The sequence below is a fragment of the Bos indicus genome, chromosome 21 (assembly GCF_029378745.1).
Source record: "Bos indicus isolate NIAB-ARS_2022 breed Sahiwal x Tharparkar chromosome 21, NIAB-ARS_B.indTharparkar_mat_pri_1.0, whole genome shotgun sequence".
Classification (NCBI taxonomy): domain Eukaryota; kingdom Metazoa; phylum Chordata; class Mammalia; order Artiodactyla; family Bovidae; genus Bos; species Bos indicus.
Genome location: NC_091780.1, coordinates 42,012,735 through 42,037,276, shown reverse-complemented (window position 1 = coordinate 42,037,276; position 24,542 = coordinate 42,012,735). Strand labels below are relative to the sequence as shown.

Here is a 24,542-nt window from a genome sequence, read left to right as displayed (position 1 = left end):
TAAAACTATTATTAATATTTTTACTTTGGTTTTTGTTTTTATATGAGAAAGATCACTGTCTCTATGAGTGATGTAATAGGCCACCAGTAGACTCTGGGAGTAAGAAACTTAGGGAGTTTCATCATATAACATATAGATGATAGGTAGTAAAACAATCTACTGGAAAGAAAAAAGGCTGCAGATCAGGAAACATAAACTGTATGTTCATTCCTACCAGCTTTGTAACCATGAGCTGGTTGTTTAATCATCTTAACCTGTTTTTCTCTGTTTCAAATAGAAGTTTATTAATGATGCCCTGCCTGCTAAGAATGTTAAGGTGAATGAGAAAATAAATATGAAAGTAGTATGAAAAAATAAAACAACTGCAGATGCTCATGGTTATATTAGTTATATATGTATATAAAGTTAGTAGCTGTGCTAGTAATGCAGAAGGCACTTTGACCTTCTAGTCTCCTGAGTATGTATGTCTTGATTTGGTTATGAACTCTATATCTCTTGTCAGATTGCTAACTTGGTTCTAATTCCAACTCTTCCATTTAATAGTTGGTTACTTCGTAAGAGTTCTTTGGCCAAAATGACTCAGTCGTTTTGATTTCCTCATTTGTGAAAAGGAACTGATAATAGTATGAATCTCACGATTCCTGAGAGGATTAAAGGACCCAATATAAAGTGTGTAAACTAGAATACAGTGAAAACTCCGGATGAATAATAAGTTCTCTTACTTTATTTCATTTTAAATCAAAGTTCTTGAGCTGGAACTCTATATGGAATTAGTATCTCTGCAGTGAGAGTTTTAAAAATATAACTTAATGATAAGATAATAATGCATGCCATATGAATTTAGTGTGTATTTCTGAAAGACATTGAAATTGTTTATATTTAAATAATTATTATTAATAATGTGATGACATCTAAAATTTTTTTTATTTATTCTTGGCTGTGCTGGATCTTCGTTGCTGTGTGTGGGCTTTCTCTAGCTGCGGCAAGCAGGGGCTACTGTCTAGATGTGATGTGTGGTTTTCTCATTGCAGTGCCTTCTCTTGTTGCAGAGCATGGGCTCTAGGGTGTGTGGGCTTCAGTAGTTGCAGCACATATGTGAAGACATTTTTATTTAAAATATTTTTCTTTTCAAGATACCTTTCAAGTTATTTCAGAATTTTTTTGTATCAGTTAACTGTAAATGTATTTCTGAATTTTGCAGCTCTTTATATAAAAAGTTTCCCTAAGTGACTGTGCATGCATTGGTCTATTGCAGTAATTATCATTTATTTTTGTTTCCATAATCACAGACTGAAATCAGCAAGGGATGCAGTTACCAGAACAGGACACTCATTGGCTTTGGGATCCCTACATAGGTACTTAGGAGGAATAAGTTCTCAACATTTGAATTCTTGTGTTGGAATCCTTTATACTTTGTCTCAGGACAGTACCTCACCTGATGTGCAGGTGAGTACACGATTGATTTGTAGATAATGCCCATTATGTTGTATTGACCATTACTAATTTATATAATAATTCTTGCTCCATAATAAAATTAAAACTGTTGTTAACCTCAGTGGATTTTTAAAATTCACATATCACTATCTTTACTTCATACTCAATACCTAAAGTCAAATTCAGTATCATTTTCTGAAAATTGATCTGCCTTCTATCTTAAAATAACATCTACTATCTTGTGGAACTTAACAGGGACCAGGCATTGTATTACATTTTTCTAAACATATTAATGTATTTAATCTTCACAGTTATCTAGGATGTATATTCCCATTATATAGAAAGAAAACTGAGGCTTATGGAACCTAAGTTACTTGCTCACACTTACAACCACTAATATATCGTGGAGTCAGGTGAAGAACATAAGTCACGGACTTTAAACTCATGTTCTTAACCACTTTACCATATTATTATACATAACTTATTCATTTCTGCCAGTCATCATTCTCCTGAGATCTTAATCACATCTTGAATGATTGTTGTGCTTCCTGCTCTTCTGGTCCCCTTATTGTATCTCTGTCCCCCTTGTGTGACCCTGATTACTATAGTGGACTTCCCTGGTGGCTCAGATGGTAAAGCGTCTGTCTACCATGTGGGAGACCTGGGTTCGAGCCCTGGGTTGGGAAGATCCCCTGGAGAAGGAAATGGCAATTCACTCCAGTACTGTTTCCTGGAAAATCCCATGGACAGAGGAGCCTGGTAGGCTACAGTCTATGGGGTTGCAAAGAGTCAGACACGACTGAGCGACTTCACTTTCAGACTTTCAATTACTGTAGTAGCCTCCTACCTGGTCACTTTATTTTTAGGTTCTTTACAACTCTACCTAGATATGAAGCCAGAAGTCTTTGCCTGGGAAATTTTCATCTTGCCACTTCCCAACCAAAAAGCTGGGGATACTGCTTATTCTTCAATCAACTCCTCATTGAAGTCCCATCAACTGACTCAGAAGCTTTTTTGGTTATTAACTCAAAGTACTGATCTTCTCCTAAGATGATCTTCCTGCTTTCCTCCCACACGTCATTCTCATATCTGTGCTGGAGTTTTTCCTATTGCTCTTCTTTCTATTCGTATTTTATAATCCACATTTTTTAGTACTGTAAGATCCAGTTTAACCACCACCTTGTCAAACTTCAGCATCTAACATGGGTCTCATTCTTTGAATTACCATATCACTAATAGTTTTTTTCACATCATCTGTTACTTGAGTTGATTTATAAGGTATTCCATCCTTTCTTCATTCCTTTAATACAGTACTTTTTGCTTCTATTTATTATATTTCTCCTCTTCCCCTTCAAAAAGTCTGTTCTGAACAGACTCCTTTTCTATTGAGTCTCTTTTGTTGATTATTAGATTTTTCTTTCTGTGGCATCCAGTGTCATCAGTCTGACTCTTCTTGATTGCTGCCATTTCTCACCTAATGGGAGCTCATCATTTTACCATTTAAAAATACTGTAAGCTTTTTTTACATATTTGTTGATAAGTGGGGTAAAACTTTCTTAGTTGATTTCCTAAAGGGAGAACTTTTTAGATACTTGTTGTTATAGGAAGTTCAAGCATACATAAAAGTAGAGAACATGCTATAAGGAACCTATTAAACCCACCATCCAACTTCACTGATTATCAGTGATATTGGTGTTGCCTGATTTTATACTTCATGTCAGTGGAACCATACAGTATATACTTTTTTATGTTTGGCTTTCTTCAACATTGTGTTCCAAGAGATTTGTATTATTTCCTGTAGTTGAGATCCTGTTGAATCTTTTAAAAATTTGAATTTTTATTCGCTGTATAGATTAAGCAGTAAATAATTTTCAACACACTAGATTTAGTTCAAGCCGTTAGCTAAAGAACCAAACACGATTCTGGAATTCTCAGTTCTGAGATATATCCATATGTGTGCGTGCTAGCTAAGTCGCTTCAGCTGTGTCCGACTCTTTGAGATGCTGTGGACTGCAGCCCTCCACGTTCCTCTGTCCATGGGATTGTCTGGACAAGAATACTGAAGTGGGTTGCCCTTACCTTCTCCAGGGGATCTGCCTGACCCAGGGATGGAACCCTCATCTCTTGTGTCTCCTGCATTGGCAGTCAGATTCTTTACCACCAGCGCCATCTGGGAAGCCCCTGTATCCATGTATGCCATTCTAAATTGGACATTTGTCTCTCAGTTGTTTTTTTACTGGTATTTACATTTTTTTTCTTCAACTCCTGAAGTTCCTTGTTTCTCTCTCCAAGTTAGTAATAACACACACTTGACTTTATCACTCATTTCAACAAAAGAACAGTTCGTAGTGTTTTTGTGTTTCTTAATGCTGCTATAACATTTTTAACTCTTTTTCTCTGTCTTCACAGACCTGGGCACTGCATTCTCTCTCATTGATAATTGATTCTGCCGGCCCACTCTATTATACACATGCAGAACCAACCCTTTCTCTTATTATGATGTTGCTGTTAAATGTGCCTTCTACTCATGCTGAAGTTCACCAAAGTCTAGGTCGCTGTTTGAATGCCCTTATTACTACATTGGGTCCAGAGCTACAAGGTATGTATAGCTGCTTTTGTGATATTTTACATAAAAATATATGCATAAAAATGAAAAGTTTCTCTCATTGACTCAAACACTTCTCAATAAAGTGAAGTTTAGCAGAATGTTCTTTCAAAAATATGGGCAGAATATTGAGAATAATCTTGGGAAGACTGACTTCTTAGTGATGACATAATAGAAAAAAAAAAAACAAAAACATAGAAATTTAAGCTTCACCAACCATTAGTTAGTTGGATGACTTGGGAAAACTTTCATGTCTCTAAGCTTTAGTTTCCTCTTCTGTCAAATAAGAGAAGAGTTGCAAAACCCTTGTAATTGACACACAGTAAATGCTCAGTATATTTTGTTAAAATAAATGCCAATCAGATTTCTCTTATCTTGTAAAGATGCGGACCATATTTAGAAGGATAATGTCTTAAAAATACTTTCCTTAACAAGTTAAATGACAAACATAAAAAGGAATAGTTTCAAAACCTCTTATCTCTTATAAGATACGAATGACTAAGCCCCAAAACTCAGTTATTCTGATCTATTCAAATGCAAAATACATGATTTTAATATATAAAAGCAACCCTCAACTAATACGAGCAGGGTTATTATTAGCAGTTTCTAACTCTACTTTTCATGAAAATTTGATGTGAACTGCAGTCTTCAGTTCTTTGCCTAATGATTTGTGTTGCCATGAACCTTTCAGACTAAAAATAACTAACATTATCTAAAAACTTATAACCTGGATTATCCCTCCTTCTGAAGAAGAAATTTACTTCACAGAACCTCAAGTTTAAAATTAGAGGAAAAAAAGAAATTTTAAGCCCAGTAATATGTGTTTCAAGGGTAATGATTTTCTAGGCCGATTTAAAGCTTTCTGCTTTCATCTTAGGTAACAGCACTTCTGTTTCTACCCTAAGAAGTTCCTGTCTGCTGGGTTGTGCAGTGATGCAAGATAACCCAGACTGCCTTGTCCAAGCTCAGGCCATCTCTTGCCTTCAGCAGCTTCATATGTTCGCTCCACGACATGTCAACTTGTCTAGCCTGGTCAGCTGTCTCTGTGTGAGTATAAAACTGCATATGTCGTTAGTTTCTTTTATTGGAAATTTAAATTTATTTGTTAATCTCTCGACCATATACAATAGTTATTTTCCCTCAATTTTAGTCTTTTTTGGGGAGGGTGTGGGGTAACTTCATATAATCATATCTTAAACTGCTCATATATTTATTCACTTTCCCTTCCATTAATGTTAAACTTAGTATTTGGAATATTGATTCATTAATACTGAGTGCTAACATCCCAGGTACTGTATAAATGCTGTAGGACATGGAAATATTTATGTGGTAATAGCAATTTTTTTCCTACTTCTTCTTTTTCCTGTTTTCCAAACTTACATATAAAGTTATTTTCATCCCAGATGAAATATTTTTCCTGAATATTCTAGCAGTGTATGCTTCAACATCTGGGTTCTAACAGTGTGTCTAATGAACATAGAAAGGTGAAGGTGATCAATACAGTGTTCTGATTAGGTGGTTCATGATCATCAGTGGTTTTAAGATTTACTGTGAGCATCACCAGTTTCTATCTGGACTTGCCTGAAAAAGTTACAGTTGGAGTTAAAACTTAAGACCATTGATTTTCAACTTTTTCTGCACTTGTGATGTTTACAGCACCCTCCCCTTAGTAACATGATAGTTGAGAATCATCACTGTAGACAAGACCTGTCATTTTCAAACTTGAGACAAAATATGCAGCATTTCAAACCTTGAAAGAACCGCAAACATTATTAAAACCAACATTCTCAATAAAAATATAAAGAGCAAAAAGTGAAATATTTTGCCCAAGGTAATATATCTAGGTATTAGTAGCTTTGAGTCTAGAACCAGCTTTCTGAACTCCTTCTTCAGTCCTCATTTCATTATTTCATGTTTACTTGGTAGTTATGGATACCTCTTAACTCTGCCCCCTCCTAGCTCTGTGGCCTTAGGGATGGCCCATAACCTCCCCCAGCCTCATCTTTCCTGTCTGTAAAACACAAGGGTTACACAAGATGCCACCTGTAAAGGCATGGGTCCTCGACACTTAATAACCACTCAGTAAATTGTAGTTGTTTTTGTTTTCTTAACATATAACTTAGATGTAGAATTTTATTTATCTTCATATTGATTTTCATAGTCATAATTATCTAAGACTCTTAAGGAGAGAAGATGACTGACTTTCCTGATAGAAACTTCGGTTTCTGTCTGTATTAAACATTTATTAGAGAGTATAGCACCTCCTGGAAAAGAATATTACCTTTATCATTCAGCAACTTTTCCCAGTAATATTGCTGTTTATATTCGAAGAACCATTGCCAACATTAATTATTGAAAGATAACCCACTCCTCTGCAAGTTGACCTAACTTTCTGCTCTCCATTTAAATATATCAATACTACCCTTTTTTTCTTCTTGAATCATAGTAGAAAATTTCCATTAATAACCATTTAAAATTTCTTCTTTAACTAATACATGAATTTATTCATTAAGTAGAGTTTATTGAGAAATAAAGAGCATAACTAATTCCTAATGAATTAATTCTGATTGCATTCATTACTCTTTTGTTTTCCCAGACTAAGAAGGTTATATACAAAGAAGAATAGACACTGTTCTCAGATTTTTTCTTTTAGGTACATTTAGAGCCACTGAGAAAATCAGAAGCAACAATTACAGATCTTATTCATGTTACTCATAATACTTAAGCTATAAAATAATCTTTTTAATACAGAAATTAAATTCAAAAATTGCTATCACTATAGTGTGTTAATTTTGTAACTTAAAATTTTGGTTAGTAAAGCTTTTATCCTAAATTTATTATATTTTAAAGTATGCCCTGTAATAATAAAATTGCTTCTGCTTTCCTATTAATAACTTTATGTTCAGGTTTTCTTTTCTTCATAGAAATTAATTATTTAGCATGAAGTGTTTTCATATTAACTGAAACTCTCTGAATATTCAGAATACATTTAATCATTAGGAAAGAATCTTACTATAAAGGATTTTCTTCTAACTGCATGCTATTTAACTTCCATTCTGAACTTGGCCTTAGCTACACTTGCAATTCTCACTACTCACAGTTTTAAAACTTGGCTTCCAAGAGTAAAAAAATCTATAACTTGTGATGAGGTAAACGATTAACTTTGTCTCTTATGGGACACCTGTTCATGTGAAGGTAATCCAGATCACTCCTTTCACACTGATGTCTACTTGATCTGGTTTTATTACTAAGGCTTGATGAAAGATTCCAAAGGAAAACCTAATTAAACAAATGTGCATTTTGAAATTACTGTATTTTTGTTATCTATATCTTGAGTTGACTGTTTTTAAAATCTTAGCTCAACTCATGTTTTAAGTTGGAAAATGAAGTATTTATGGCCTGTCTTTAAAGCTGAAGCTAAGCCAATTTGAATGATAGCTCTATCAACATGTATATTTTAATGCTTAGCTGACTGTTGTCAGAGTCATCCTGGTGTTTATCTTTTGGTTTTTGTCATGACCAGTCTGTCGTTTGTTTTTGTGCAGGAGATCTTGTTGGATAATTCTGTGTTGGTAGGTCCCTGACCCCCGATTCCTAACTTTATTTGAGGTTTGCAGTGCTGTTTCTTTGTGTCCACCCGCCCCCGGCCCTTTTGGTTGTAGATGTTCTTCTTTTCCTCTGCATCTCTCTGTTTAAGCTAACCATTAATGCAAAGTCCAGTGTGTGTGGCATGTTACATGGTGTTAACTTAATACCAGCGTAAACAAATCCTCCCTAACCTTCTCCAGCTGGTGCACTCACTCTTTGCATTTAATTTTGCATCATTTTGATTTAATATATTCATTTCAGAAAGGAATTGAACATATAGTTTGATTTTAATTTCTGTATTTTGCCTGCTTGATTGTTTGCCTTAACCCGCTCTGTTCTTCTTCCCAATATAAATGCTGGAGAATGACATGGAGATATTAAGCGTCCCATTTTGTTTTGTGTGACAGTCCTTAATATATTTTCTACTGAATAAGTAGAGTACTTTTGAGCATGCTTTTTCTAAAAGATTGTATGACCAGCCTGAATAAATGCTGCACCTGCCTTGAATTATATGCTTGTATATGCTCCAGTTAATACAGCTAGTAGATTCATTAACTTTTCTTTAAAATTGTCTTTAGAGTGCTTCTTTGCTATTGTTGTTAAATACAGCCTTAATCTTGGGCATGAATAAACTTAATCTTTTTACATTTTAAGTTCTCTGTTAGCCTGTGTACGAGTTTCTAACAGCAAAGTTCTTAAACATGACTAGAATGACATAACCTTGAAACTTTGTGAATGACATTCCTGTCTTTCCACTGTCCATGACATGTACTCAAGGGTATAATAGAACATATTTATAAAGCAGACCTCATCCATATATTTCACTGATAGTATATTTACAAACTTTGTCTTTTAGCTCATGATAAAATTAAGGGTTTAGCCCTCTGCATAGGGTCGTGTGCCAGAAGCCCCCACCACTGCCTACGCTTTTCTCAGAAGTCGGCCTCTGCTCTTTTTGGCAGACTCACCTGCCTCAGTCATGCCTTTCCCACATAAGCCAGATCTAAAGGCGCTTATAAGAATTATGCCATTAATTCTCAAATGCCGCTTGGAAAATCACTGTTGAAGACATTTATTGTCATAAGCCACACCAAACTGGTCTTTATTTTCATAGTTGGAATGAAATAAATTTTAAAATCTCTAGGCTTTATTCTACTTATGAAATCACCTTTGACTTGTTTTAATTACTCATTTAAGGTATATCACCATTTGTACTATCATTTACCCTCAGTAGATGCAGCTTATTGAGATTTACATTGTTTAAATACTTCTCAGTAAAAAGAATATGTATTGAGTCTGTCATTCGAGCAGAAATATTCTCTATCATGAAGATATTTAGATATCTGTGTACATATATGTATATCCACATATAAGTAGATATGCATGTATAAAATTTGCTATCTATAATGTCTCTAGAGAGCACTTTTGGTGAATATGTTTTCTGAGTTAAAACTCTTTCTGCCTTTATTTGAAAATGCATTTACTTACTCTCTATGGCATCTGCATAAACTATTGATAGAGGCTGCATTAATAATAGCTATAGCTAATGTTTAATTGCGCATACTTACTATTTGCCAGGTACTGTGCTAAGCACCTTTGCATGTTTCTTTGTGTTGACTTTACAGCAGCCCTGTGAGATAGGGTAGTGTTATTTTCATATAATAAATGAGGAAACTGAGGCACAGAGAATTTAAATAATTTGCCCGTGGTCACATAGCTAGTAAGTCATGGATATAGGACCCAAACTGAGACAGTCTGACTCTAGAGCCTCCATTTTAATCACTGTGCTACAGTGCTCATATAGATTTATAAAAACTTGGAGATTCATAAAATGTAATAGTATATAGTTCCACATAAAACATAACAGTATATGGTTCCATGAGCACTTGTATATACAGTAGTGTATAAGCTGCAAATAAATTCTTTTTCAGTGGTATCCCTTTGTCTCTCAAAACTGTTTTACTCATATACATTTTATGTCTTCTAACATTGTCAAGAGACTTTTGCTTGGGTTTGTTTATGAATATTGCATAATAAGTACATGTATTACTCCTTAAGCTATTTCTAAGTTATTTAGTAAAAAATACGTGCTAAGATAGTTGAAGAAATCTCTGTATATCTAATGAATCAGGAGGGGTCCAGTGAGTAATCTGTTAGACTTTTTGAATGTCACCAAGAATTTCGGTTCCTTTACTTCCCAAATGGTATTTTTCAGGTGAATCTCTGTAGTCCCTATTTGTTACTGAGACGAGCAGTACTGGCTTGTTTATGTCAGCTTGTTCAGAGAGAAGCAGCTGAAGTTTCAGAGCACGCTGTTATGCTTGCTAAGAACAGCAGAGAAGAACTGACTCTGGGTAATTCTCTTTATCAGTATTATCTCCAGCTCAGATGATTATTTTAATCCTAAAGCTTCTCTAGAGACATGAGTTTTTAAAGGGAAATTTAAAAGTTAGTATATAATATCTTAAATGTGCTATAAGTGACGGTTGCTAAACAGTTATCATTCCAACCATTGATTTTACTGGTTTAAAGCAGTGGTTTTCAAACAGGCTCCCCACAGCAGCAACATCCAACTCACCTGGGAATTTGTTAGAAATGCAAATTCTTGGGCTCCATCCCAAGGCTAAGCCAGAAATGGGGGAGTAGCGCCCAGTGATCTGTTCCTTATCCCCACTAACGGTAGTGTGTACTGACGTTTGAGAGCTGTTGGTTTTGGACCAGTTTTTTTACAATGGATTGAAATTGCATTTAGGCCTGAAGTCATTTATGATATGTGCCTTTCTTCCCCTCAAATCTAATTGAATAAAATTTCTCATAGATGAATCTGCTTCAAATTAAAGGATTTCTTTGCCCCTTCTATGTTTTAGAGCTGAATTAAAGGACTTCTTAGCCCGTAAGGTTTTAAGTGTATCTCTTCATTTTAAAATCATATAACTAACACAAACATGTGTATAAATTCAGACTACAAAAATAGAAATGATAATGTCTTATACTTTTAAAATATATAGTTTCCAAAGTGCTCAATAAAGGACAGAAATGGCATGGACCTAACAGAAGCAGAAGATATTAAGAAGAGGGCAAGAATACACAGAAGAACTATACAAAAAAGATCTTCACGACCCAGATTATCACAATGGTGTGATCACTCACCTAGAGCCAGAAATCCTAGAATGTGAAATCAAGTGGGCCTTAGGAAGTAGTACTACGAACAAAGTGAGTGGAGGTGATGGAACTCCAGTTGAGCTATTTCGAATCCTAAAAGATGATGCTGTGAAAGTGCGCACTCAATATGTCAGCAAATTTGGAAAACTCAGCAGTGGCTGGAAGAGGTCAGCTTTATGGACTATGCAAAAGCCTTTGACTGTGTGGATCAATAAACTGTGGAAAATTCTGAAAGAGTTGGGAATACCAGACCACCTGACATGCCTCTTGAGAAACCTACATGCAGGTCAGGAAGCAACAGTTAGAGCTGGACATGGAACAACAGACTGGTTGCAAATAGGAAAAGGAGTATGTCGAGGCTGTATATTGTCACCCTGCTTATTTAACTTCTATGCAGAGTACATCATGAGAAATGCTGGGCTGGAAGAAGCACAAGCTGGAATCAAGATTGCTGGGAGAAATATCAATAACCTCAGATATACAGATGATACCACCCTTATGGCAGAAAGTGAAGAGGAACTCAAGAGCCTCTTGATGACAGTGAAAGAGGAGAGTGAAAAAGTTGGCTTAAAGCTCAACATTCAGAAAACTTAAGATCATGGCATCTAGTCCCATTACTTCATGGCAAATAGATGGGGAAACAGGTCAGACTTTATTTTTCTGGGCTCCAAAATCACTGCAGATGGTGATTGCAGCCATGAAATTAAAATACGCTTAGAAGGAAAGTTATGACCAACCTAGACAGCATATTAAAAAGCAGAGACATTACTTTGTCCAAAGAGGTCCATCTTGTCAAGGCTATGGTTTTTCCAGTAGTCATGTATGGATGTGAGAGTTGGACTATAAAGAAAGCTGAGCATCAAAGAATTGATGCTTTTGAACTGTGGTGTTGGAGAAGACTCTTGAGAGTCCCTTGGACTGTAAGGAGATCCAACCAGTCCATCCTAAAGGAGCTCAGTCCTGGGTGTTCATTGGAAGGACTGATGTTGAAGCTGAAACTCCAATACTTTGGTCACCTAATGCGAAGAGCTGACTCATTTGAAAAGACCCTGATGCTGGGAAAGATTGAAGGCGGGAGGAGAAAGGGACGACAGAGGATGAGATGGTTAGATGGCATCACTGACTCAATGGACATGAGTTTGGGTAAACTCCGGGAGTTGGTGATGGACAGGGAGACCTGGCGTGCTGTGGTTCATGGGGTCACAAAGAGTCAGACACGACTGAGCGACTGAACTGAACTGAACTGAAATTTCTATCACATTTTTAGAAAGTCTCAGACTTCACAGAGCTTTCCAATATCTAAAGCTGTCAGATCCATAATGTGTTTTACTGTTATTCTGTGCTCTTTAACTTAGTTTTATTATTATATTAAAACCTTGGCTCTGACTTACTCTATCAGCATTGCTGAACTTGTATATTAGTCATCAAATAGGTTGAAGAACTTGTTTGTAGATTATTCTGTGATCAATTAACCAGAGAAATTGTAATCTTCTAACCATGTATGGTATTCTCCCCATAGTGACCTTTAACTTATATTAACTGCTGAAATTATCTATATTTGTTGCTTTAGGATTTATTATGGTAATATGCTGGTATATAATTATTGAATAAGCTATGTGGGTAAGATAGTAAAGGATTTATTATATAATTCCTTATTAAAATTTTTATAATTTTTCAAACCATGGAAAAGTAGGAAGAAATATGCAAGTGAACACATAGACTCACCTACTTCGTATGTTTGTAACATTGACTTTGTGTATCTCTCAGTATAACACATAAGCCTCTTGCCAAACCATCTGAAAGCAGGTTGCAGGCATCATGACTCTTTACCCCTAAATACTTATCTGCATCTTTCAAGAAGGACATGCTCCTGCTTGACCACATGTTATTTCCAAACCTAGTAAAATCATTTAGTATTTTCATAGAATTTGTAGTTCTCACGTAAATTTCCTGTATATTAAAAAAAAAAAATGTCCTTTATAAATTTGTTTCCCCCCCTCATGCCCACACCCCACCCCCAAATTTAGGATCCAATCATGACTCATACGTTACATTGGGCTGTTCTAACTTTTAGACCCGTGATCAGAAACATTCCTACCACCTCCTTCTGATCTTTAAAAGATAACTAAAAGATCACTAAAAGATCTTTAAAAGATAACTCTTCTTTTAAATAGTCTAATAGTAGCATAATCTTTAGAAACTAAATGCTTTCATAATTGCCAAATGAGTTAAATCCTCATAAGAAAATGTACTTGTTCTTTTTATGTTTCCAGAGTTAGAGGAAATAGATACTAGATCAAGGCTTATATTTCTTTTTTGAAATGATGTATTACTTTGCAGTGAGAATATTGTGTAGTAATTTATATTAATTCAATAGTATTCTTAGATCCACTGTAGCTTAGTTGTAGTAATTAAACAGTCTTCTCCATTTAATAGTTGTTTTCTGAGTTTTACTCTCATGTTAATAAATTTAAAGCCTTTATACCAGAATAAGTAATGCTTAATTATGATTATTTATTTGAATTTACTTTAAAGAGAAGATAAAATAATCATTCCAAGAAACACTATAAATTTTTAGAAGTATTGCATGCTAATTGGGTTAAAATGTTTACCTGATAAGGAAAACATATTAGTAAACTCAAAGATTTATCTTTTAATGACATTGTATAAAAAATAACTTGGCAGTGTTGTGAATAATAATCAAACTTTAGTTGTGAACTAAAACAGACCTCAGTAGACTGAGGGTGCCGTACGTGGACCAGTTCTTTAGAGTGTATTTGCATGTAATATTTTTAATAACCACTGAATGTGTGTGCTTCTCATATGGCAGTTTTGTTTTCTATATTACTTAGATCATCGATTTTCTTCTTGTCAGATGCTAACATCAGAGAAGTGGGCCTTGAAGGGGCCTTACTGACCTTACTTGACAAAGAGACAGATCAGAAATTATGCCATGATATCAAAGAGACTTTAAATCATATGCTCACATCTATGGCAGTGGATAAACTCTCCTTTTGGTTAAAGCTTTGTAAAGATGTACTTGCTGCATCAGCTGGTAAGTACTGGTGATTACCAGCCAACATAATAAAACTGAAAGTAAAAGCGTTATATAAAATTGTCTGCTAGTGATAATTTATTAATTTGGATATTTGGGGTAAAACTGTTGCTTTTCTTTAAGTGAAGATTCTAATGCTAGTCTTTAAGTCCAGCACTTAAAGCTTACTTTTTTTTCCTCTTATAATTGTGTTAGAGTCTTTAAAATTTGTATCTTTGGACTAAGAGAGACAGTGAGTGAGAAAGAAAGAAGATAGGAACCATTTCTGTTCCAAATACTGTACATACTATGTATCATTTCCTCTTTTAACCATCTTATGAGTAGGCAGTAGTGTTCCATTTTACACAAGGGAAAACAGGGCGTGCAAAGGATAAGTAATTTTCCCAAAGACACACACATATTCAAGCCTTAGCCTGCATGACTTTAACATCTAACTTTTCATTATATTTCAGTAGCTCTCAACTCAGTTACTTAAGCCTTATAATTAATGTAGCTCTGGTCTCAAAGGAAGAAAGGTACTGTAAAATCTGGCTCTTTTTTTTTTAGTTTTCTTCTCTGTCCACCTTTGTTCTTGTTGGTACTCCTATCTTTCAGTTACTGACACTTGTCTTTCCACCATTATGTTGTACATGTTTTCCTTTCTTGATGTTTTCTTCTGTCCCCAGAAGAAAGAACTTAAAAGGACTTCTTCAAAAGAAAAACTACAAGTGCATAGATTGGTGACCTATCTTCTTTAAAATTTTATAGTCACTATGTGAACTTAATACTCAATTTACTTCACTGTTTATTCTTTTTATCCTTTGTCATTTACCTCTACCCCTTTTTATTCGAAAAACATAAATTTCAGTCTCTATTGATGTCTTCAGTCTCCATTGATGTTTTAAGACGGGTTTGCCTTAACTTTATAACATCTTTGCTATCTGTTGTATCACACTCAAAAAATGTTGACATAAAAGATAATTTAAGAAAAACAAGTTGGTTTATGTTATAAGTTGCATTTTAAGTTGAGTTAAATAGTTAATAAGTCAGCAATTAGTACTCTTGCCTGGAAAATCCTATGGATGGAGGAGCCTGGTGGGCTACAGTCCATGGGGTCATGAAGAGTCAGACACGACTGAGCAACTTCCCTTTCACTTTTCACTTTCATGCTTTGGAGAAGGAAATGGCAACCCACTCCAGTGTTCTTGCCTGGAGAATCCCAGGGATGGGGGAGCCTGGTGAGCTGCCGTCTATGGGGTCACACAGAGTCGGACTCGACTGAAGTGACTTAGCAGCAGCAGCAGTATAATATTAAAGGGAAATAATTCCTTAATTACTGGCTCTGTTGCTGCTGCTGCTAAGTCACTTCAGTCATGTCTGACTCTGTGTGACCCCATAGATGGCAGCTAGTCATCTGGATAATTTGTGATTGTAAATATACCAATGGGTCTATCCTGAGGAAAGTATTTTTTGGACATTTTTGTGGATTCAGGAATCTTCTTAAATTCATTCAAGGGCCCAGTGTTAACATATCTAGTTCTGTCCACCATACTCCCTACCACAGAATGCTGTGCTTCCTTGAGTATATCCATCTTCATACAGCGGATTGATAATTATTCTAGTATCATATTCAGTCTTTCACTTTAAATATAATTTAATGGCTTCATCATTTTTTAAGAATAGTTTTTTAGCGTTTCTCGAGGTAAGCACTGTTACCAGTAGTCATTAGACATGATTATTTTACATCGTTAAAAGATGTATGATTGATGAACAGTATGATCTGTACTTAAGGTCATTTGTGTCTCTTTATAAGTGTATCTTCCAGTTGAAACTATGTGTATTTTTCTCCCTTGATAAAAGATTTTGCAAGCGTAACCTGTGTGGATACAATGCAAGAAGAGGAAGGAGATAAAGGGGATGACGCTTCGGTTCTGACCAGCAGAAATGATGGCAGACCTCACCCTTTCACCAATCCCCGATGGGCCACAAGAGTCTTCGCTGCTGAATGTGTCTGTAGGATAATCAACCAGTGTGAAAATGGACACAGCGCACATTTTGATGTTGCTTTAGCGCAGGAAATGAAAAAGAAGGATTCAAGAAGTAAGTGGCTTAACAATGACAAGACCAAATGGTACACATAGAGGCGCTCTGTGCCTGCAGTACATTTCTAATGTTCAAATGCATTCTTTTTTTTTTTTTAAAAAAATAAAAATTTCAGCAGTGCAGCCTTTATTAAGGTCGGGCCCCGGCTCACTTGGAGCTGGTGTACTTGGTCACAGCCTTGGTGCCCTCGGACACAGCGTGCTTGGCCAGCTCCCCAGGCAGCAGCAGACGCACGGCCGTCTGGACCTCCCGGGACGTCAGTGTGGTTCAGCCTGAGTACTGGGCCAGCCGGGCGGCCTCACCGGCCAGCCGCTCAAACAGATCGCTCACGAACGAGCTCATGATGCTCATGGCCTTGGAGGAGATGCCGATGTCGGGGTGCACCTGCTTCAGCACCTTATAGATGTACATGGAGTAGGTTTCTTTGCGCCGGCTGCGCCTTCTGGACTTCTTGTCCCCAGGACTCCGGCCGCGCCGGCCCCCAGACTGCTGCAGCTGTCCGTGCTCAGCACTCATCCTCCTGGTCCTCCCGGCTCAAATGCATTCTTAATGATTGAACTGAATGCTTAAATCAGCATTCACTTTTGTTTAGTGGACATAATGTGATACATTAAGTTTATAGAGAATGGTCACGTTCTTGGAAAGTATGTGCATTCCCAAGTTTTATTTTCTTAAATTTTATTTTTATAGAACTATTAAATAGAGCAAAATATAGCTATTTTGCTCATAGATTATTTTGGTTCCATGGATATTACCTTGAAAACATCTGAGTCTATCTCAATGTAAAGTAAACCTACTTGTGAGACCAGTTTGACCTTTTATTGTTCAGTTTTATTATTTTTACCTAAATACATGTTGATTATGGTTTAATTCACTTAAACACATATATTCAGACACAATGCTCATATCTCAATGCCTTATAAATATTCTTTACCTGACAAAAGTATCACAAGGCAAGATGTTGTTATTCCCCATCTGAGACTATGAATTAGGTATTTCTTTTTTATTTTTCAAGCAAGCACGTATTGCGTCTCTTAGTTGTCTTTCGTTTGCTTAGTTTTATTGAAGTATAGTGGATTTACAGTGTTGTGTTAATTTCTTCTGTACAGCAAAGTGACTCAGTTATGTGCACATTTATATATTTATATGCTTTTTCATTTTCTTTTCCATTATGGTTCACCACAGGGTGTTCAGTTATCGTTCCCTGTGCTGTCCAGTAGGACCTTGTTGTTTATCCGTTCTGTAGAGAATAGTTTGCCTCTGTTAATCTCAAACTCCTATTTATTCTCCCCGCTACTTCCACTCCCCTTGGCAACCAAGTCTGTTCTCTATGTCAGTGAGTCTGTTTTTGTTGTGTAGATAGGTTGATTTGTATCATATTTTAGATTCCATGATGCTGCAAATGGCATTATTTCGTTCTTTTTGATGGCTGAATAATACTGTGCTGTGTGTATATACCACATCTTGATCCATTCATCTGTCAGTGGACTTTTAGTTGTTTACATGTCTTGGCTGTTGTAAACAGTGCTATGAAAATAGGGGTGCATGTATCTTCAGTTTATGGTTTTCTCTAGATATATGCCCAGGAATAGGATTGCTGGATCATATGGGAGCTCTTTTAGTTTTTTAAGGAACCTCTATATTGTTTTATGTAGCAGCTGTACCAATTCATATTCTTGCCAAATTGTACATTCCTTTTCTCCACACCCTCTGCAACATTTGTATTAATATTTGCAGGCTTTTTAGTGATGGCCATTCTGCCTGGTATGAAGTGGTTCCTCAGTGCAGATTTGTGTTTCTCTAAGAATTAGCAGTGTTGAGCATCTTTTCCTGTGCCTGTTGGTCGTATGTATGTATAGTTTGGAGAGGTGTCTGTTTAGGTCTTCTGCCCATTCTTTGATAGTGTTGTTTGTCTTTTTGTCGTTGAGTTGTATGAGCTCTTAGTATGTTTTGGAAATTGAGTCTCTTATTTGTGATGAGCACTAATACTGATAGGTATAAAATGAGTGTGCTTACTGACTCTTGTGCTCTTGATTAAAATTGTAATTGGCACTTACTAAGATGAGCTGGTTTCTTCAGTATGACCTGTAACTAGTATACTTCTTTGACTTAGTCTCAAATTTTTTTTAGGTAAACGTTTGTTGTACCTGTAAACATTTTATTGTTGGAACACTGTTAAATGATTGTTTTATGTCTCTCCCCAGTAGAATTATTATACTAAGTAATATGTTGTAGGCATGAAAGGAATTCTCATTTATAATTTTATAGCTAGAAATATTTTTTTATGCCCCATCTTTTGTGTGTGTGGCAGCACATGCAAAAAAGTAAGGTAATGTAGTCCATATGAAAGTGAAAGCGTTAGGTGTTCAGTTGTGTCCGACTCTTTGTGACCCCATGGACTGCAGCCCACCAAGCTCCTCTGTCCATGGGATTTCCCAGGCAAGAATACTGGAGTGGGCTGCCAGTCCCTTCTCCAGAGGATCTTCCTGACCCAGGGATCAAACCTGGGTCTCCTGCATTGCAGGCAGATTCTTTACCATCTGAGCCAACAGGGAAGCCCATAATCCATATAAAGAACCACATAAAAAATCTTTAAAGGAATATTATCTTTTAGCTTCAACTTGACATGAAGAGAATGATTAATGTGTAATTCATCAAAACCCAAAGTTTCCTAAGTACCTTCTAATGTACTTTTATCAGAAAGTCTGAACAAAATTTTTATTGAAAATACTATTAGCATTCTTCTAAAGGATGCTAATTCTGCCTTTGTTTTTTCAAAGCTGTATTAGTATTTGGTTTGGGATGGTTGTTTGTGTCTGAGTATTTGATCTGGGATGGTTGTTTGTGTCTGACTACTTGCACTGGTGCAGTAAATCCAGCTTTAGGGTCTGTAACAAACAGTCAAACTGTAAAAGTACTTGAAAGTCTAGCTTATGAAATTAAAAGGAGGAAAAATTAGCACTTAGCATAAATCTTAGTTCCAGCATATTCTTAATAAGATTTTCTTTTTTTAATCTTGTAGATGATTTTTTGGTGCTACATCTTGCTGACTTAATTCGCATGGCTTTTATGGCTGCCACAGATCATAGTGACCAGCTCCGTCTTTCTGGCCTTGAAACCCTGTTAGTGGTTATTCGGCGATTTGCAGCGATTCCAGAACCAGAGTTTCCAGGTCATGTGATTCTGGAACAGTATCAAGCCAATGTAAGCACTTTCTATTAGAGAATCTTATTATTAAACAACCAGGTTAGAAGTCTGTGAAACTAATTGGCATGTCACCTCTTAATACATAAATGTGTGTGTATCTCTGTTAATATATCACCAGTCTAATCAGTATATGTTTGAAGAAGAAATCTTCAAGTAAAAGCAAAATAATTCATGAAACAGGTCTTTTATAACGCTAGAAGTTAAGTCACGTAATAAAAACCTTCTTGGTAATTTATGGGGAATAAAGGGCTTTGATAATGAAATTCTTTACAGAATATCCAAATAACCTTAAGATAACACCAAATCATTAATATTATTAACATATTCCACTTAGGCTACACTCATTTTATCTTCAGGTTACTACTCCTAGGCTAGATATAACCTCCTTTATTTCCCCTGAACTTAGAAAAGAGTTCAAGATTCTTTTACTGGTTCTGTAATCTTTTTAACTGGTGTTTGTTTGCCTGGTGCATTGAGCAACCTAGGAGGAACAAGGAAGGTAACAAAATCATCATGTTACATCACACACATCACATGTAGTCCTTCAGCAGTCATGCAAGGATACCTCTCGTGATTCAGAGGCAGCTTCTGTTGACTGGCAATTAGGGAATCCAGAGTAGTTCACCAATTGGTAGCAGGCTCCATCACATCTTCCCAACAGGTAATGTCAGTGTATGTTTAGGGAAAGAGAAAAGGAAGGGATGGGAGTTACATAGAACTACATATTAGTCTAAATACTATATTCCAGCTTAAGGGGAGCTCTGTTATATTTTTATTCCTCTTAAAATTATAAATGATAGAAATAAAATTACCACTCACTTAAGCAGAAAAGGAAGATTGTTTTGGGGAATCTTAGTTGGCTCTGCTTTCTCCTGCACTGGCTCTTTTTTCAAATTTGCCCTCTCCAAGTGGTATCAAAATGGCTCTCTTAGCATCTAGTCTTTTAAAGACAGCACTTCTTTCCGAGTACTTCCAGCAAACATCTACAGGAGAGATTTCATTATACCAGTGTGGATCCCTGGAGCCAGACAGTACTGTTAGCTCCATAGCAACCACATGGGCTAAGAGTTGGCGAGAAAGTTCCCCAAAGGAGAATTGAGATGCTCTTACCCCAAAACAGGGAAAGACATCCTGGGCTGGCAGAACCAAAAAGTGCTTAATACCTATTATAAAGGGATAATTTTAAGATAACATTAAAAAGAGAAAAGAGTTTGTGCTATCTTACTTATTGATGCTTGAACGAGCATATCATTTCTTGCCAGGTAGGAGCGGCACTTAGACCAGCCTTCACCTCAGAGACACCACCTGACGTCACTGCCAAAGCATGTCAGGTAAATAGTAAACTCTCCTTTAGGAAGCAGCTCTCCAGATAGTGTTTAATACCAAGGTTCAATGTTACAGTTGTCCACCCACCCATTAATCTCAGCTGCCCCTTTTCTTCACCTTTTAAATTTACAGAACTTTTTCTTTCTTGTAACTGCATAGTAAGCCAGTATATGGGTATGTCACCAGTTGTCTAGTGATGGAAATACGGGGGCTCGTTTTTGTCTTTCGCTCTTACAGATAGTGCTGCAGTTAATGACCGTCTTTCTGTATGGGTCATTTCACTGGGTCCAAGCATGTATGGGAGCTAAATTCCCCAAAATTGAATGGTTGGGTTAAAGAGTGTATTACAAGAGTTAACCACTTTAAACTCCTGCCAGCACTCTATGCAAGTGCCTGTTTCTCAGCAGCTGTGTGAGTTGGCAAACTTAAGATTTTTGTGATGGAGTAAAAAGGGTATCTCAGGATAGTTTAGATTTGTATGCCAAGTGAGGTTGAGCGTTTTTTCATATATCTAAGAGCCATATGGTATACAGTTTTAAATAGTTGCTTTTCTTGATGGTGTTGTCAAGCATTCAATATCCAGCCCTGAATGGTCTGAGATAAAAGCAGAACTGGTATGAATTAAATTAATTATAAACAAAATGGCAAAAACTGATTTTACTCATTTCTTTCAACTTTTCAAATTCAGTTGTATTTAGGAAATGTTTGAGTACCTTCAATATTCATAGAATTTTGTTAACTGTTATACTGAGTCTAATTTATCATTTTATTATATGTGTTCTTGCTATAAGCCACTTGAAATCTTTTGTGAAAGGAAATGTGAACTAAATAAGTAGACAGTAAAGGAAAAATAAATTTTCATGAAATATCGTGACAATCAGGAAAACCTTCATAGATGGCCCCTGATAACTGAGGAAATTTCTGGCATTGGAGGATTATTAATGATGTTTGTTTTAAAAGTTAAAAATATCTTCAAAAGAATAAAAATCTTTATTGAGGCGCAATTAATCCCTGATTTTAAAATAGTAAGATGAAATAATAAAGATTGGAAATATAATTCAAATGTCAGTCCAGACAATTATGCAAGTAGTGCCTTTCATGGCTTATCTTCTCTATGTTAATAACATCTAAAACTCTTTATTTACTTAGCACAGCTTCCTTTCTTCAAATCAAGAGATTTCATTCTCTTTTGAGTTTTTAAAAAATTTATTTATTTTAATTGGGGGCTAATTACTTTATAATATTGTAGTGGTTTTTGCCATACATTGACATGAATCAGCCATGGGTGTACATGTGTTCCCCATCCTGAACCGCCCTCCCTCCCCATCCCATCCCTCAGGGTCATCCCAGGATGTGCTCCAACCCTGAGCACCCTGTCTCATTCTCTTTTGAAATGCTGGCTTTGACTATCATTATCAGCAGTATCCCATTGGGTTTCTTGATAGCAAGATGATTTAAGTGACCAGATTCCTGAGATATGAGTGAACTCTGCTGAACTCCCAAAGAGGGTGTTTATAGTTTTTAAATATAATTTTTGATTTTCTTAAAAAACTAGGTTTGCAGTGCCTGGATAGCAAGTGGAGTTGTAAGTGACCTTAACGACATCCGAAGAGTTCATCAGCTGCTTGTTGCATCATTAACAAAAATTCAGGTTGGAAAAGAAGCTCTTAGTCACTTATATAATGAAAGTGCTTCTACCATGGAGATCTTAGCTGTGCTAAAAGCCTGGGCAGAGGTTAGTATGTCTCAGTTTATGACTAGAATTTTGGAAGTTGTTAATAAACGTCTTAGGCCATAAACTGAAATTAGCTATTTAAAACACAAGTAAGTCTGTGTTTAAGGTTAACTGAAGACTTTCAACATTAGATATATTTATATGCTAATTGATATTTTGGCCAAGGATTCTAAAGTACCCTCCTGTTGTCTTATCTGCTGTTTTAAGCAGGGGGCAGTCATAAGAGACTTTATCATAGCCAATGGAAATCAACTTTTATTGAAACCTGAATTATTGGAAATGTGGGTTTGCTCATATATTCTACCAACTATAACACATGCTTTAATATTTCTTAGAGCTCTTTCTTTCATAAAATGACTTTTGAATATTAAGTAAGTCATTTATTTCCTAAGATTAAAAAAATCTTAGAGGGAAGTACTTAGTTGTTCTTTATTTACTTTTCTAATCAGAAAGCCATATAATTTTAAAAATTTATGATAGAAACGTTTACATATATACAGAAGTAAACAATACTGTAATGAACTCATATAAACTCATTATCCAGCTTCAACAGTTATCATATTTGGCCAGTCTTGGTTCATGTATCACTTTAGTTAGAAATATATATAGTCTCAGATTGCAACTGAGTGTTGCAGCCAATATGTGAGAAGGGGTTTTCTACAGTAGGGCTAATTAAAACCAGAAGATTGTTGAGTTTCTGTTTTTGTCATTATTTAGTATTGACAAATTTCAGTTAGAAAATATTTCTGCCTAGACTTAATAAGTTGGATTTAATGATCTTTAACAATCAACTCTAAATGGTTTAAACATATGCTTTTGATAGAACAAACAGATATTCTGTAATTTCTGTAACCTGTTTTATAAATTTACTGTTTTATAATGTTTTTTATAATCATTTGAATCTCTGTATTCTTGCTTAAGCCATTATACATTCTCCTGTTCTCTCCTTAGTGGAAATAATGACTAGCCAACAAGCTCCATGTAATTGAGGTCCATAATTATTTGAAATCCTTAGAGCCAGATAAATTGGGATTTAAAATTTGGATGCATATTTCATGTATCCCTCCAGGATGTTTGGGATAATACTGTAAAATCTATAATCAAACAGTTTATAATATATCTGTGAAAATGTTTGAATAGTCACACTGTATAAATAGCCTCACATAAATTTTTTTGTGTTTTGTCACCAGATTGTTGCCCACAAAATTACATTTTACAGAGCCTTTGGATTTCAGAGCTATGGATAAAGAGAATAGTACACATTATGTACTATGTTGAATACTTTAACATTCTGTAGTCCGTGTCCATAGTCTATATAGGTAAATGTTTTCTAAGTCATTTAGTGGTAACATTGAAAAAATATTCAGTATTTCAGCTTATTTGATTTCAGAGATGTAATCCATTTCAATATATGGCTACAGGCAGCCAAGGCCATAGCCAGGCTTAGTGAAACAGGGTGCCAGGATCATTTAGTGACAGCTGTCATGGTTGTAAACTGCAGTGTGGCAGCATCCTTGTCAAGTATTATTACCCCTAACATATCTCGGTGAAGATAATGCTTTGGATCTTTCTACCCCAGTTTTGTCTGTGGTTGCACCTGTGTACCTTCTTGTATCATGTGCATTTCAAGTCCAGGAGGCAGGTTCAAGGTAAGTCTGCAAGATAAAAATATTGTAGCACCTGTGGGTCTAAGATTTTCCTATTTATAAAGTAACCTTTATACAGGTCTACATAATTGCTGTAGAAAGGCATAAAAACCACAGACAATCTTTGAAGACTCCTGCCTGTTCAGAAGAGAGCGTTGGAAACGGGTCAATTTCACCAGATGGGCTGCTTGACTTAGTCCACGCAGACCTCGGCACATTGAGTAGGCTCTGGCTAGCTGCACTTCAGGATTTTGCTCTCCTAACTTTGCCTTCAGAATTTGCCTCTCAGCTTCCTGTTGAAGGTAAGGGGGTGAAATATTTACTGTAATTCCTAGAATGACTGTCACTAACATGTATTTTCAAAATTTCTCCACTAGCAGGTAATGTTTATATGAAACATTTTTTCAAGAATAATTTTCATTCATAGAATAGTCATGGGAGAGTTGCTCCAGGGTAGAGACCCTGCAGTTGACTCGTTCAGTCATGAGGCACGCTCTTCCGAACTCACAAGATAACGGCCAAATCGTTCTCCAGCGTGATTACAGCAGTGTATATGATCAACAACATGCCTCTGTTTATCTACATCTTCCCTCCACTGTATGTTACTATACTTGTTTTTCCCAGTGTGATGAGTTTAAAGAATTTCATTGGTTTATTTCGTTGATTGAAAGTCTTTTTTCATCAGTTTTTGGGCTGTTTAAG

At 35.9% G+C, this 24,542-nt stretch overlaps 1 protein-coding gene and 1 pseudogene across 12 annotated transcripts in view; one reads left to right on the top strand and one right to left on the bottom strand.

The window, feature by feature from the left end:
* Positions 1-24,542, top strand: part of HEATR5A (HEAT repeat containing 5A) — a 98,178-nt gene that overhangs the window by 56,022 nt on the left and 17,614 nt on the right. For 8 of the 12 annotated variants that reach the window (XM_019983485.2, XM_019983488.2, XM_019983490.2 and 5 more), the window contains 11 exons: positions 1,290-1,446; positions 3,844-4,033; positions 4,917-5,086; positions 7,585-7,611; positions 9,843-9,981; positions 13,665-13,844; positions 15,684-15,923; positions 18,949-19,130; positions 20,396-20,464; positions 22,015-22,194; positions 23,920-24,142. In XM_019983485.2, the coding sequence (XP_019839044.2) occupies positions 1,290-1,446; positions 3,844-4,033; positions 4,917-5,086; positions 7,585-7,611; positions 9,843-9,981; positions 13,665-13,844; positions 15,684-15,923; positions 18,949-19,130; positions 20,396-20,464; positions 22,015-22,194; positions 23,920-24,142 (1,757 nt within the window). The remainder of the gene's footprint in view (positions 1-1,289; positions 1,447-3,843; positions 4,034-4,916; positions 5,087-7,584; positions 7,612-9,842; positions 9,982-13,664; positions 13,845-15,683; positions 15,924-18,948; positions 19,131-20,395; positions 20,465-22,014; positions 22,195-23,919; positions 24,143-24,542) is intronic. The other 4 variants (XM_019983492.2, XM_019983491.2, XM_019983493.2 and 1 more) reach the window with 2 other exon arrangements.
* LOC139178342 (histone H2B type 2-K1-like) lies at positions 16,022-18,952 on the bottom strand (annotated as a pseudogene).